This window comes from Galeopterus variegatus, unplaced genomic scaffold (genome assembly GCF_000696425.1).
Source record: "Galeopterus variegatus unplaced genomic scaffold, G_variegatus-3.0.2 Scaffold9, whole genome shotgun sequence".
In the NCBI taxonomy this organism is placed as follows: domain Eukaryota; kingdom Metazoa; phylum Chordata; class Mammalia; order Dermoptera; family Cynocephalidae; genus Galeopterus; species Galeopterus variegatus.
The window spans coordinates 1,328,597-1,345,363 of record NW_007726120.1 but is presented as its reverse complement, the minus strand read 5'-3'; the positions used below and the strand labels follow the sequence as shown (position 1 = coordinate 1,345,363).

At 34.2% G+C, this 16,767-nt stretch overlaps 1 protein-coding gene across 2 annotated transcripts in view; it reads right to left on the bottom strand.

The window, feature by feature from the left end:
- The window catches only part of CSRNP3 (cysteine-serine-rich nuclear protein 3), a 140,133-nt gene that overhangs the window by 55,372 nt on the left and 67,994 nt on the right, over positions 1 to 16,767 (bottom strand). For both annotated transcript variants that reach the window (XM_008584738.1, XM_008584803.1), the window contains exon 2: positions 15,320 to 15,490. In XM_008584738.1, coding sequence (XP_008582960.1) covers positions 15,320 to 15,490 — 171 coding nt within the window. The remainder of the gene's footprint in view (positions 1 to 15,319; positions 15,491 to 16,767) is intronic.

The window sequence follows — 16,767 nt, the reverse complement described above, 5'->3', positions numbered from 1 at the left end:
GGCTCTTGCAAGCCTGTACAAGCCCCCTCCAGCACACTCCTGGCCCAACTGACACATTATGTTAACGTAATTTTCTAGGGGAATGATTCAAAGTACAAAATAAACCAAAGCAACATAGGCAATAGAAAAAGAGCTTTTTGATATGTGTAAAATAATATTTTTTAGAATTTTGCTATGTTGATGTTTATAACTGATACTTTCACCCAATTGTCCTGAAACCTTAGATAAAATGAATGCAGGTCATATAGTACTTTTTTACAAACTGCTTGACACATGCGTAGTTCTATTATTCAGTAATTCTAAGGTAATGGATTTTGTTACTCCAGATCTAATACAATTTTGAAAACTGTTAAACTGGTTACTGAGAATAACCACAAAAAAAAATCATTTTAAAGAAAATTTTTGCATATGGTGAAAGCACTTAATACCTTGGCAATCATTTTGCTGTGATTTTATAAATATTGCCTAGACAATACAAAGGTAATCTTTACGAAAAAAAAAGTTAAAGGCAAGAGCAAATATGCAAATGTGTTCAGTTGTAAATTGTTATGTTTTTGCCTTATAAATAATAGAAGCACAATGAAGACTTAAATGATTTGACAATAATTTTATTGTATAGTTAGATAATTAAGTTACACCCACATAGAATTCTGTAAATGTTAAAATCAAGCCTGGATTAAGAATTGCCTATCAGAGGAGAAAAAGAAGGCTTCATTGAGCAGGTACTTTGAGGCTTCCATAAAAAGGTGTATGGTTAAGAGCTCAAAGGTGAGAGTGAAGCTGGCCTGGGTTTGAACCAAGCTCCGCAATTTACTAACAGTAGAACTCTGGGAAAGTTACTAAACTTCTTGAAATAAAATAATACCCATTTCATAAGATTGCAGTGAGAATTAAATATGTTAATAACATGTAAAGTGTAAAAGTAAATATCACTTTTTAAAACCTTTTTTTTTTTTTTAACCACTTGAAAGAAACCCTCCCTTATTATGAGGCTGGAATGAATAGACTCAGTCTCTTAACTGGAAACTATAAGACATGCTAACTGGAGCAGTAGCGATTGGTTTTATAACTTGTATTTTCATATATTATCCACTTGCCTGCTGACTGCTGTGTGCCTGAGCCAAGCACAGGTCTACTCTGTGGTGCTTTCCCTGCTTGCTACCTTTTCCCTTTCCTAATCTCATACTCTGAGTATACACTTTCAATTCAATCAACTGCATTATCTTTTCTCTTCCTCCCTCCATCCCTTTCTTTGGTTTTTAAGCATCAAGTTACTACCCATATCTTCTAGCACATTGTCCTTGATAAATGTTACAGAAAAATTTCCATAAATACTTGTGTCAACACTTATTTCTCTGTCCTGGCATTTACACAAAAGTCATGCTTTATTGGTGTTCTGATAGTGCCTAGAGTTCAGGGGAATGAGTCCAAAAGACATCAAGCAAACTCTTGCTGTGACTATTTCCCATAAATCATATCTTGGAGTGCACTCATAAAAGCTCTCACATGTTTCCATTAAGATGGTCCACAAGAGAGCTCTGCAAATGGCTGATGCTAATGAACCCATAGATATTTTTAAAGCCTGATGTGGTCAATTAAGGGAGAAGCAGCTGCCAAAACACCCCCATCTCCATGGCTCTGAAGTGCTTCCTGCAAGGAGGTGCCACAACGCCCAGTCTTACCTACCCACTCAGTCATAACATTGTCAGCAACTCTTCTTCTTTTATCCTATTACTCTGAGAAAATAAAAAGACAATACTACTCAAAAAAAGACTGGGGTGGTTCAGCTTCAGAAAAATCCAAGGCCAAAGTTCCGACTATCAGCCCATGGCACTGGAACACAAAGGTTTATGATAACAATACAAAAAGTTTATGCATGAAAGAATTAGTAAGCAAAGACAGTGTATTTGATTTGAACCCAACCCGTGTAATATTTATTGAGATTTTCACATTTAAAATGGAATCTATGTGCTAAAAGTGGATTGTTTTACTAATTAACAGTGCTGTTTTACTAATTAACAGGAGATCCAATTTTCTGAATTGGATGTAAAATGCTATGAGATGTTTGAAAGTGATGCTAGAATGGGAAAATTTGAAAGTGATGCTAGAATGGGAAAGACAGATAATGCAGTTTTCAACAATCATTGTGGTATGATGGTATTAAACTACAGGATCCAGAGTCAGATTGTCGTAGGATCAGAAGCTGGCCCCACTACTTATCAGCTTTGTGATTCTGGGCAGCTACTTAAAATCTTTCCAAGCATCAGATGCCTCACAGGTTGTGCTAATTAAGTAAGCTAATGCACATAAAATGTCAGCACAGTCCCACCCATTGAATGTTTAATGAAAGTTCAATAAATGCCAGTGATTATTATTCTGAACTCATGATTCTTTTAGGACTAATGACAACAGGAATGGAAAGAGCAAACTTTGGAAATTCTTACTTCCATAGCTGCTGCAATTCATCCATCCCCTCTTGTCATACACTTGGCTGCTTCTCACAGTTACATGATCTGCTTGCACTGAAGATATTTGCATTTGCGTCCCTCGTCTAGATCTTTCCCAGGCTTCTCTTTCACTTTGCCAAAAACATAACCATCGTGTGTCTTTTGCCTGGAGATCTAATCTCTGTTTAGTTAGTTTTTCACAATAGCTATTAATAAAATAGTGTTGATGCTCCTTAGAAATATCATCATCATCATCATAGCTAACATTTTTTAAGGCACTTATGAAATATTGAGTACAATGTAAAATATTCACTAATTTTAGATTATAATGTAGGTACTATTTTTATCAATATTTATAGATGAGAAAACCAAAGGTCAGAAATATTATATTACTTGCTTTTAAGTAGATAATATTTTATGAGAATTTAAGTAATCTGAATCCAGACACTACATTTTTAACTACAAATAGACTGTTACCTATATGTGGATTTTAATAGTCATCCCAAAGGGATCATGTTAATGGTGAGAATTTCAGTCATGTGGTAGAAGATATTTTAAAATAGAAAAAGCCTCTTAAAATATATTCCCTGAATGCCTTCATATTCTGTTGACAAGTAGGAAAGTAGGATTAAGCTCACCAGTATTAAAATGCAATTAGCACATAAATAAGACAAATGTACATATTTAGTTTTATAAACAGTATTTCATGACATCAGATGACCATGTTTTTTAAAAAATGTTCCAGATAAATTATTCCTTCAAATTCTTCATTCTTTTATGACTTTTTAAAAGAAAATTTCAGTTAAAATATTCCTTTATGGTCATGAGATGTTCCAAAGTGGGCATTTATATACTTCAGCTACAGACAGTTTTGAAGATAGTTTTTGAAAATCATTAAGTACATGAATAGTCTACTTATTGCTCAAGTTCTTCATTGCCAATAGACCAACATACAAACAACTCCTTATTCCAACCATCATCCCTTACTTTTACTCACTCCTATATTATTAAACTATCTTTTTCACAGTTCTAATGTACTATACTCTGAGTGTATTTTCTTTTCAAATTAGACAGTCGAAAAAAAATTCATTAAAATCATTTATATGATTTTCATTTTCTGTAGAATCTATGAGCTAAAAGCACAAGATGAAATATTTTATTGGACTTATGTATGGGTGCATTAATAGTATATAAGCATAAACATTGAAATCACAAAGATGTCCTTAAATATGATATTATAAATAACTGAATCAAAAGGGACTATCAGAAGCATATTTGGAAGGAAGAGAAATTACCTGAATCTTATGAAAATTATAATATCTTGAAAATCAATCTATTTTCACATTTTACAAATATAGAAATAGGTTAAATGATTTAAGTAGGGTCATGGCTAATTGTAACAACTAAAACTAGAGTAAGAATCTTCTGGCTCCTTGATTGTGGCTTTTCAATTACAGCTAATTGAATGAATTTGCAGTGGAGTCCCATTCTCACAAGTTCAACTGATACTCTAGGAAAAGAAAACTCATAGCAAACCTAAATATTTTTCTTTCACAGTGGCTCCCAAATACAACTACTTTGCTGATGATCAATTAAAGAAACAACACCTTAGGGAAAAAATATTATGCGGGACTTACTGTATATACAGTATGACAGTGTATAGTGTACTTTATAAGCACAGAAGCAATTGCCATGGTGATTTTTCTAAATGTCACTGTGGAGCCTAAAGCCTAATGTCTGGAGAATTTATGGTTCTCTACATTTTAAAACTCAGGCAATGAAATAAAAATACCTCAAGAAAATATTTGACGGGCCGACCCCGTGGCGCACTCAGGAGAGTGTGGCGCTGGGAGCGCAGCGAAGCTCCTGCCGCGGGTTTGGATCCTATATAGGGATGGCCAGTGCGCTCACTGGCTGAGCACGGTGCAGGCGACACCACACCAAGGGTTGTGATCCCCTTACCGGTCACAAAAAAGACAAAAAAAAAAAAAAAAAAAGAAAATATTTGACAATGTCACTTGGCTATCACTGCAGACAAGATGAAGGCTTTAAATAGATTTGTTAAATCTAGTTCTAATTAATGACCAAGTTTGACCTGGAAGCTTCTAATGTTTTCTAAAAGCTGCAAGGCTCTCTGCCCTTCTCTAATAGGAATACAACTGTAAACAAGACAGATATACAAAAGTAAACCAATATATTACACAATAGTTGCAAATTGTGATATGTGCTATTAATGAAAAAGGGGGGAATTACTGAAAGAGAAAATAACGGGGATGGGGTGGTAGCATGATCCATGCACTTTTATCCCACGTGAAAGGCATGTTAAAATTATACAAGTATAACAGGATGTATTAGTCTGTTTTGTGTTGCTATAACAGAATTACCTGAGACTGGGCAACTTATAAAGAACAGAGGTTTACTTGGCTTATGATTCTGGGACAGCTGCATCTGACACAGGCCTCAGGCTGCTTCTACTCAGAGCAGAAAATGGCAGACAGTCAGCGGGTACAAGCAGATCACATGCTGAGAGGAAGCAAGAGAGAGGAAGCGAGAGAGAGAGAGAGAGAGAGAGAGAGGAGGTGCCAGGGTCCTTTAAACAATCAGCTCTCGTGGGAACTAATAGAGCAAGAACTCACTCACTACCCCCCCAGGAAGAGCATTAATCCATTCATGAGGGATCCACCCCCATGACTCAATCAGTTTCCAACACTGCCACATTGGAGATCAAATTTCCACATGAGTTCTGGAGGGGACAACACATCCAAACTCCATCATGGGAATATAAAACTTATATAGTAGGTACTTAAAACTCATATTTAAAAATTGTAAAATATTTCAAACTTCCATAAAATAACATGTACTTAATACCCATATTTAATGGATGTTAATATTTCACCAAATTTATTTCAGATCAATTCTTTAAAACTATAAGTAATGACAAAGTACAGCTAAAGCACCCCTGCCCATTCTTCTCCCCTTCATCTCTGGAGGTACCAGTCCTCACATTGCAGTGTATTATCCCTTTCTATGTAGATTTTTACTTCCCTAAAATAAAGTATTGTTTCATGTGTGTGTTTTAATTATGTAAGTGCTATCATTCTGTGGAGTTTTGCAAGTTATGTATTTCACTTAACAGTATGTACATGTAAACCTGGCTATTTAATTCAATGTGTTATCCAATTTATCATTTATAAACAAACTACAGTTTATGTAATCCTATGCTGACAGACAATTAGTGTATCTTTTAACTTTTCACTACTGGGTCTCCTAGGTGATTGAATCATCTAATGTTCATGCCAGTGTTAGGAGAGTTCTGCTTCAGCACATGCTTGTCAATACATGGTATTGTCAAACTTTAAAATGCTGCTAGTCTAATGATATATGTGAAATGGTGTCTTCTTTCTATTTTAATTTCTCTGATTCTGAATAGAGTTGCTAATCTGTTCATCATTGTATTAGCCTTTTTTTCTGTGTATTATCTGTTCATGTTCTATGCCTATTTTTTTTTATTGCATTAGCTCTTCCTTATTTTTATAGTTCTTTTTATATGCAAATACTAATTCCTTGTCAGTTCATGATTTGTAAATATCTCCTTCTAGTCTGTAGCTCACCTTTTCCCTTTCTTGATGGTGAATTTGGTCTTATATACAGTTTTATTTTAATGTACCCAAATATATAACATTTTTTATACTTCATGCTTTTTGCATATTACTCTGACATAAATATATTTTCACAAGTTTTTCCTACAAGTTTTACAGTTTTGATATTTTTACATTTAGATCTTTAGTTCATTGTCAATTTATTTTCAGGTATAATATGAAATAGAGATCTAATGTTATCTTTTCTTGTTAAAAAGCCATTTATTAGAATAGTCCCTCATTTCCAACTCATCTGCAGTCTCCTCTGTTGCATGCCAAGTTGCCATTTAAATGTCTGTCTGTTTCTAAGCTCTCTATTTGTGCCATGTGCAGACTCTTGAGATAATTCCATGGGTTTTAACTATTTTGACATTTTAAATATTGAGATCTGTTAGAGTAAGCCCATTTCCCCACCCACTCCTTATTCTTTTTCAAAACTGCACTTGGCCATTTTTTAGCCCTTGACTCTTTCATAGGAATTTTAGGATAAATTGGACCTACGTATTATTTTTTAATGTGCTATGGAAAATTTTAATTATATAAAAATGTAGAGAGTACAATAGTAAATCCCTAGCTTTAATATTTTTTCAATCTCATTTCATCTATCTCTCTATTTTGCTGGGGTATTTGAAAGTAACTCCAAAATATCTATCATTTTTTCTGTCAAAACTTTCAAACCCATCTCTAGAGATGAGGACTTTGGACCTGCATACATTAGATGGGGTGAACAGGAATGGCTGCACTAAAGAACTGATAATTAAGGTGAAATCTGAACTATAATGAGTCAGTCACAGAACCACTGTTACATGTAAGATCTCAGGGCAAGAATGTTATGTTCAAAGAACTGAGTAAAGATCAGTGTGGCTGGAGTTAGGAGCTTAAGTAAGAGAAGGCAGAAGAACACAGGCTTAATTATATAGGGTTGTGGAGACCACAGTAATGAGGACAATTGAAAGTGGTTGAAGGATTGCTGAATAGAGAAGAGGCTGAGGCTGAGACAAGAAAGGAAGCAGAGGGAGCATCTGGAAGGCTCCTGCAGCAATCCAGAAAAGAGATGACAGTCATGGACATAGGTGGTACAACACAAATGGAGACAGGTGTATTGATTGGGATATATTTGTATAAAACATGACTTTGGTAGAAAAAGCAAATATATAAGAAGGCAAAAACAATTTTTATAAAATTTTAGCAGGTTAAAATTAATACATAAATCTAATGTTACCATTTATTAAGTAAGGCTAAATGTGATGTCCCATTACTAAATTTAAAACATCAAACAAGAACTAAATAAACTGTATTTATATGATGTTAGTGATCTGACTTAGCAAAGTTTTTTTTGTCCTAGCTGATGCAAAGGATGGTGAAGGTGAAAGTGACTTGAGTTTCCTCAAGTGTGTTATACAGCTACTGCATAAACAGCTGCACAGCATCCAATTAAACTGTGATGTTTCTGCCTGGGAAAGCTATATATAAGCAAATGAAACCAGAAAGGTACGTGTTAAGAATGCATAATTACGGTAGGACCCTATTTAAAACACAGTTCACCATTACATGTATTCAGATATGATAACCAATAAATCAGGATTCTGATATATCAGAATGACATGCATCAAAATCATAAATTACAGAGTTTGCTTGTAAATGATATTTATTTTCACTAATGTTCGTGCTATTATGAAATCATACAATAAAAAGGCATCTTTTCTTTTTCTTTATAAGGTTTAGTTGTACTAAAAAAGGCAAAGATTTACAAAGCTAAAAGTTATTTATCCAGCATTTAACAGTAATTGAATCAGCACCAGTCTAAGAAGTGAGAAGAATACACAATTAAGCTCTATATATCTCCAGAAAAGATAAGGTGCGTGTACAAATAACTATAATGTAAAACAGAGTACAGTAAGTGTTGGAGAAGTGCTATTAGACTGTGAGTTTCTGCAGAAACTGCAGCATGTCTCATTTACTTTTATAGGTCCAGCTCCTAGTAGTAGGGTAGTGAATGGCAAGTAGCAAATGCCTAACAGGTGTTCATTCATTCATCCATGTATACAAATACTTGTTATGTGCTTATTAGATGCTAGGCATACAAAGACCTTGTTCCTGCCTTTAATGAACTTATGTTCATTTTTTCAAAACTCATTTTGAGTGCCTTCTTATTAAGGTAAGCACACATGGGAAGGCAGGGTGCAACATGAGGAAAAGACAAGGAGATCTGCTATGTATGAGACAGAGGTGGAGGGAAAGTGACTTGAGACTGATAAACACTTAGTGCTTTGAGATGAAAGAGAAAATCGACTCTAGGCACCTACAAGGAGGATTCTGAGACAGGAAGGAGCAGCTGAGTTTGAGAACACATAATTTGGTCATTTTTTCCGAAACTTCTTAAACATTTTCAGGTGTTCTGAATGAAAACTGGACATGAGTAAAGGGTAGAGAGTGAAGGATATGGGGGTAAAGTGGTTAAGAGTCCTGGCCTACAAATACAATGAAAGACTGAAATAATTGAACAAATGTTGAAGGGTGGAAAGATAAGAAAAAAAAAAAAAAAAAAAAAAAGGTATGTAGAAACTAGTGGTTTGTGCTATGTTTGGGGAAACAAGAGACAGATGTGTAAGAAAAAAGTAAGTGGGGGAATTGGGGAAAAAAAAAGAAAAAGGAAAAAGAAAAAAGTGAATAGGGAGAGGAAGGAAGTGGAAGAAAAAGAGGTTGTGGTCTGAGTTTGGGATACTGAAATTTTATATATCAGAGGGAGACCTGTTCTAGTTTGTAAAAATATTGTGGGTGATGCTGTGGACATAAGCAGCTAAATGGAGTACGGCAAAGGACATGAATGGAATGAAGTAAAGAATCCAGGATAGAGATGGTCAAGGAAACACGAGGCTAATGGGCTCAATGAACCATAACATGGCAACTGACATCACCAAGTTTGGTAGAAAATACTAGGATGGGAAGAAGAAGGAAAACCACTGCCAAGCCTGTAGATGTTGGTGAAATACCAGGAGAGTCTAAGGAGATGGTGAAGAGGATGCATGGAATGAAAGACTTGGTGAAGTTTTTATGGAGAATGAAGTATTTGAAACGAACCTTGAAGCAGGTATAGAACTTAAATAGTCAGAGATTGGGAGACAGAGGAAAAGACATTTCAGTCCGAAGAAGTAGAAGTGGTTAACTATTTCTGATTTATTATTACCAGAGTCCACAATCTCTCAGATGAAATGATCTGATAACAATTCCATTGTATCAGTCAATAGCACTTTCAGCATATTCAAGTGAATATTTTCTAAAAGGACCACTAGCTCATATCTATCTTCCTCCACTCAGAATTATCCCAGCTACTTAGCTACCTTATCTCCAAAAAACTAAAGTTAGCATCTAATAGTTTAAATGGTTTATGTCTGGTGTTCAGATATGGACATGACCTAGTCATAATATGTATGATCCTAGATGTGATCTGCAGCTGGTTCCAGGTCTGTTCCCACAAGCCCAAGCTAATTGGTTCTTTTCCAACATAAGGGGTGCAGAGAGTCTGGGGGAATCTCTTAATTTAATAGTAGCTTTTCAGAGGTGCCTTGATTTGTGCTGCTTAACTTTTCCTATGTGGTCTTGGCTCCAACTTATGATGCTATTTTGGATTCTTTTCTTAGAATCATATCATCAGAGTAGAAAGGAGATTTTGAGGGTTATGAGGACCTACCTCCTGCTCAATCAGAGACTTCTAAAATTCTCATGTTCAGCTTCTGCCTAAGCACTTCTGTATGGTTTGAAGAATCATTGGTTCAGGAAGTCGATTGCCATGTTTTTCTTTGCTAAAGTAAGTTCTCAAAGTAATACCACAATGCTGGGTAGATACAAACTGTCACTGTATATGCTGGGTAGATATGAACTGTCCCTGTATGTCCAAGACGTATTTACTATTTGGAGTCTATCACTTCGACATGTCTGAAAGGTCCTAGCATAGAGCCTGTACCAAAAGATAGACCATATTTATTGAAACAGAATATAAATCTTCAATGCATTTTAAGTGCTTGATAAAGAGAACAGACATATTCTAGTCATATTTCCAGTAAAGCTTCATGTTAAAATCTGTTTTCTATTGATTCTTATGTCCAATCTAATTATGCAGCGTAGAATCAGTGGGAAGGAAATGACACTGGAGAAGTACTTACTTGGGTGCACATGGTGGTATATTTATGTCTCGTGTACTCAGAGAGAAGGCGGAAGTAATTAAGGAAGAAAGGAAGGAAAGAAGGGATGAAAGGAGGGGAAGGAAGGAGGGACAGAGGGAGAAAAACACAGATTCTAATTTTAGCTTTTGGATAAATAATAAATACATCTATGAATGTTCATTGCTACTTTACCATAAACTTATTTTGGGTGGGGCACAGCTAACAGGTTTGAAGATCTGAACCCTTCGCCTTGGTGTTATAACACCAGACTCTAACCAATGGCCCTAATCAGCCAGCCCCCCATTTCTATTTTTATAAAATGTGTATAATAATGGCTCCTAACTACACAAAAATTTTTAGATATTGAAAGAACTCAAGAACATGAAAGTGTTTTGCAAATTAGAAAATCTCAATCCTATGTTAGACACCCACTACCTGCTTTCATGTGAGTTTAGAATGTCAATCCTTTTACCTCTCGATATATTCATTTCCTAAATACTATACATTTATTTGTAGAAACACTCTATTTCAGGAAAAATAATGTGTCCCTTTTGAAACCCTGTTTCCTCACACAGCTTCTCATTACTTATGTGAATTACCAAGAACCTTGAGAGGGCAGGGAAAAAAAATTTAAAAAAAAAACATTTCTCCCCAGTTTCACTGTAGCACTCCTTTTGACAGTGCTGAGTACAAGCTGATTGGCTATAGAGCCATAGGGATTTGAGGGATTTGATGAAACAAAGCATTCCACAGCAATACAGAGTCTGCTGCTTCTATCTCAAGGGATGTATAAGACATGACTTGGTTGTATACTAGTTGCCTAGCAAAATTCAGAAGTCCAAGGAAAAAGCCATAATTCCATTACTGATTTATAGTTGGAAGCTTTTATTATCATAATGTGGTATGCTACAAATATTTTGAATATTTTAACAGAAAGCTTAGAATAGCATGGAATTTTCTACTACCATAGCTGTTGACATGCACCAAACATCTTATTAATTTCTATACTTGTAATGACAAAATTTTGTTTTATACAATATGTTAGTGCCTATAAAGCAATGGATACATGAGATATTTTAAATTTGAAAGATGAACCTATAATGAGTGAGATTTAAATAAGAGCAACTACATTTTAAAGAATATCGATGTGAAACTAAATTGTTTTCTAATGCTACCCAAATTTGATAGTTTTCGAAAATCCTTCTTTACTCTGAGGCAGGTAATCATTTTTATTTTTGAAAGTAGAAAAAAAGATTAAAGAAAAAGGATTTATCAATAATAACATTTCTGAAAGTTTATGACCACAGACTCACATCTGATAAGACCACTGCAGATAAACCCATACCTTCATCCAGTTGAAATAATAAATAAAACATTTTCTAAAAATTTGTATATCAGTTTTTGGAAGAGAAAATAATCTGATATATGTTTCTAGAAACAAGAAACCTTTTTAATTACTTCTCTCACATTAGTTAAAATGCTCAGATCTTTTACACAGCAAATATTCTAGGTAGAATTTTTGTCTTTTTGATTTTTTATTATTGCTCCCACTTTCTCTCTCTCTCCATAATGTGAATATAGTGAACAAAGCAGACTATAAAATAAAAAGGGAATTTTTTATTAAATCATTAATTATCTTTAAAAATCATGAAAAATCTCTGCCAGATTCTTTTAAATTCAATGTTAAATCAGTATTTTAGTTAACTAACCATTGTCACTACCACTGATATTAATTGACAAGCTGAAACATTTCAATAATTTCTTAGACATCATAAAATAAGTCTATTTTCTTCAATGGGAAGAATAATCTCCGCTGAATATAACTCATAGAAAAGTCTTTATTAGTTGGCTGATATATTACATAATTTAAATCATCAGGCCATTTCCATCTGCTGTTTGCATACATAACCACAAGGTGAAGTATAACCATCATTTTAGCTGTCTAAATTTGAAACTTATTTGTTGTAAGAACAGACATCATATTAACAGAAATAAAAATTAATAAATATGAAAATTCATCCATCATACTAATCCCTCAAACAAATCACATTGTCCTCTGTTTTGGGGACATCCCACCATTCCTTGCCTTTGCACATGCATGGATGTCGCCTGACAGTATAGCTAAAATTTTGCGTTCTGCTTTTCCTACTCAACGTTAACTTATAAGCATTTTACATATGGTCATAAAGTCTTCATAACTACCATGAAAATAACTGAATGAGTTACCATAACCTAACAAATCATCTCCCCTCTCTTTGATGTGTTACCTTCTCCCTCCCTCTTCCTACCATCCCAATTTTTTGGAACTACCATGAACCACCACCATTTTCATTTATACAGTTATCTCCTTGTTTTTGATGTTTCTTTCTTCAGATAAATTCTCGGAAGTACAGACGTATAATATTTTTATGGCTCTTATATTGCCAAAGTGCTTTTTACATTTACTGCCATTATAACCACATGTGTACCTATGATTTGTACTGCAACCTTTGCCAGCACTTAGGTATTAATGTTTTTTATTGGAGGGAAGAGTACTAATTTCACAGGGATGAAATCGTCACAACTTCATACTAATAAAATCTCATTAGTATTGTTTTAATCTGCATTTTTATTACGATTGTTGTTAAATGCCTTAGAATAGTTGCTAATTATATTTCCTCCTATGTAGATTATCTTTGGGGAGGTGTGACTTAGTGTTTATCTCAAAAATTTACATGTGTTGTTTTATACTTTTTCTAGAAAATAGCCCTAGAGCATATTAACTACAATTTTTTTCAATATAAATTGCTTTTTTTTTCCTTTGGGCTTTATTTTTTTGTAGCAGGTAAGTTTAATATTTTTACATCATTGAATATGTTAAGTATTTTCTAATGTAATTTTTTCCCTATTACTTATTATCATTCCATAGAACGATTCTACCAAATATCTGACAAATATGCAACTTCCTTCATGATTTCTTTTTAAGAAAATGTATCTATTTAATTCATCTGGATTGTATTTTGACCTATGTCATGAGATGTGACTCTAAATTACTTCTTTTTCAAATTTGCTAGTACCACAACTATTTATTAAATAATCCTTCCTTCTCAATATTCTATAATGCTTATTTTCTTATATATATTAAACTCTTGTATTTAACATGTTGGGATTTTCTTTGCTGTCCTTGAGCATTTTTCTATGCTTAGATAGACCACGGTACAAAAGAAACCCCATCAATTATATTGTTTTCTATTATAATTTGATATCTGGAATGGCTTTTCAACATTTATGGCTTCTTTTTAAAAATATCCCCTTATTTCCATTAGCTCATTCTCCAAATAGATCCTTATCATTTTATCACCTTTTATGAAAATTCAGTTGAGGATTTTATTGAGACTGTACTGTTATATTTATAAATCAATAGAAAGCATTAATAGCTTTATCTTCATATCCAGAAACATAATCTGCCTCTTCACTAATTCAAGTCTTCTTTTATAACTCACTAGAAGGACATGTCCATTATTATATAATTAAGAGGAAGAATGAGATAACGGAAAAGGTACAGACTATGGAGTGGGACATGTCTATATATCTACATTCATACGTGATCTTGGGTAAAATGCTTAGCCTCCCTGAGCCTCAGTTATTTCCTTTGTAAATTGGAAGTGGGGCTACTTACTTTCAGATTGCTGTAAAGGGTAGGGATAAGGTACATAAAGCTATTGGAGCATAGCATGTGTCTAATAAATGCTAGCTATGTCATAAATTTTAACATAACATGTGAGTAGTACTTGACATTTTACAAAGTTCTTTCATGAGTATTATCTTACTTGCTCTATTTGATTTTCACAAAGACCTGTTAGATGATGATGTTGTAATTATAACTACTAGTATTTGACCAAAAAAGCAAACATATATTTTCTTCTGAATCAAAAGCATAAACTCATTTCATATCAGCATGATATACTTAAATGTATGTATAGATCACCTACATCACACAGTAACTTTGTTCTTGAATACTTTATGAATATTTCTGCTATAATAACTGTAATTGTCCTTTCATCCTATTTTCTAGTTAGTTAGTTGTGCTTACTTAAAAGAATGCTGTTGATTTTAATACATTTATTTCACGTTCAACAGTTATTGAGTTTCTTATTACCTCTTAAAAGTATGTTTGAATCATTTGGTTTTTCAGGTTGCCACATTTCCAAAATAAATTCTATATTATAGAATCATGCTTTAATAAAATCAGCTAATTGGAAAACCAAAAACTAAGACCAGCTATCTATCATAATAGTGTGACATGTTAACATCTTCCTCTTTAAGAAACATAAATTCAAAAATATTATTTAGCCGTTACCAGTCAATTTTGTTTACCTTATAGATTGCATTACATTAAGAATTTTTCACATCAGTCTTTTAAACCGCACAGTACCTTGTGTGACAAGCAGGGGTGATTGTTACAGTATGGAAAAAAAGGAATCAAAGAGAAAGCATACATTTTTTTTTCTTGGTGGGTTTTAAATATTATCCTTGGGGAGAGAGAGAATAAAGGGATAAGCAGGGAAGAGGCATTAGACTGCACACACTTGCATATTTAGGAGAGTTTTGGTGCCTTCATCTCTTCTTAATGCATGGCTGCCTAAACTCCTTCTCATTGTAACCTAGACCTAGACCTTCGGCTCCTGATTACAGCTTTTTATCTTTTCTTCCACAACAATGTTTTTTGTCATGGAACGATACATTTTTTTTTTTTTAACCTGAATTTACTCTGTCGTTCCTCATCTATTCCTAGACCACGAGGTGCTTCCTTGGAAAAGCAACAATAATAATAAAATGCCATTTCTCATTGAATCAGTTGGTTAACACAATCAAATCATTCACTGCCGACACTAATCTAATTAAAGGAATCCACTGAGTTGCCTCAGAAATATTTTACTTTTAGTTAATTGTTCCTTGGATTTGATCGATTGGAAAAAACTTTTTAAAAACATAACTAGCAATAAAGGTGAAAATAAAAATGGCCAAGATGACACCATTATTTTTGCTGTAGAGCCAGACAAGCAGCTTCAGGTATGATTTCAGTACTCACGAGTGAAATGATTAGAAGTGGATGGATTGACACTGTCCCCACTGTCAGCACTTTCACTGCTGGAAACTTCATCATCTGATTCCCGCACAGATGAGCAGGGTGAGGAGCCATCAACTTCTTCAAACTTCCTCTTTAAAATTCCACTCATAGCTGCAGCGCTGTCACATGTACCTGTAACAGGAACCGGAGCAATGGAGCATTGAAATATTTGACCGCTGAATGTGTAGCCAAGGTCTCCAGAGTCATTTTTATGTGGCTTTTTATACATGAGCTGAGCTTTCCCTTGAAAGGATCCCAAAGCAGATTTTCTTTTTCTATTTTAAATTAACAAAAAATCAAATTAAATTAAATATGAGTATTTGACCATTTGGTTACCAAGACGTTTCAATTTTTTTAGACATACTTCATTTTAATGTAATATCAGTATTCCTTTTTGTTGGCAAACTGAGAAAATCCATGAAAATCTGTGAAGAAAATAGATGCCAATTCCCCTGAAGTCCTAAATGACTACTTCATCATATAAAACTCATCCGAAACAAACACAAAAGAGTATATAAGGACTTTATACTCAAGTTTTAAAATTTAAGAAACCTAATTATCTGAGCACAACAAAGCATATGACATCACCTCTGAATTTTACCTAGTTTCCATTTCAATATTGCAATAAAGTGAAATGTGTCCCCATGCTACCTGGTTGCTGAAGCCTCCATTTTTTCAGGCACTTCCTAAGCTATTTACCTGGGAGATAGCATTAACTGAGTAGGAAGGGTTGGAGGTGGAGAGTGGATGTGATTTCTTCTAAATAATTTCTCTTGGGTGAATGGGCTTTCCCCCTCTTTCTGGGCTGCCCTTTCTCCAGCTTCCTGATTTTACCTTGATAAATGCACAGTCTTCTAAAGAACATAATCTTTCTTTGCAGTATAAGGATATTTTAGGGAAAAAGGTACACATAAATTAGCTTAGATATATGTATATGATCTTACATTGCTAAATTAGGTTAATTTAACTGAAATTATTACTAAGTCGATTTCATGCATTTTATCTTACACCTCATTTATGTCAGCCAATTTGAATTTTTGTCTAAGTTCTTGAAGCCATTCTCTCCTTTTCCTGCCAGATTATAGTCATCAGTCCCACAGATCAGTAGGAAGCAAGACCCTTAAAAACTATCTGATGTCCACTTACATTATCTCAGTACTGCTTTCAGAAATCTCTGAAATTACCCCTCTCTGTGCAGATCACAGAGCAAGCAGCCTGCTCAGATCCCCTGAGCTGCACCAACTCTCCAATTTCTAATTTAATAGTTTTCAAAGTGTGCTACCTGGGTCAGCAGCAGCAGCATCACCTGGGAGGGAGATGGTTAGAAATGCAAATTTTCAGTTCTCATCCCAAATCTACTGAATCAGAAATTCCCTGGAAATGAGGCCAAGCATCTTGTACTTCATGAA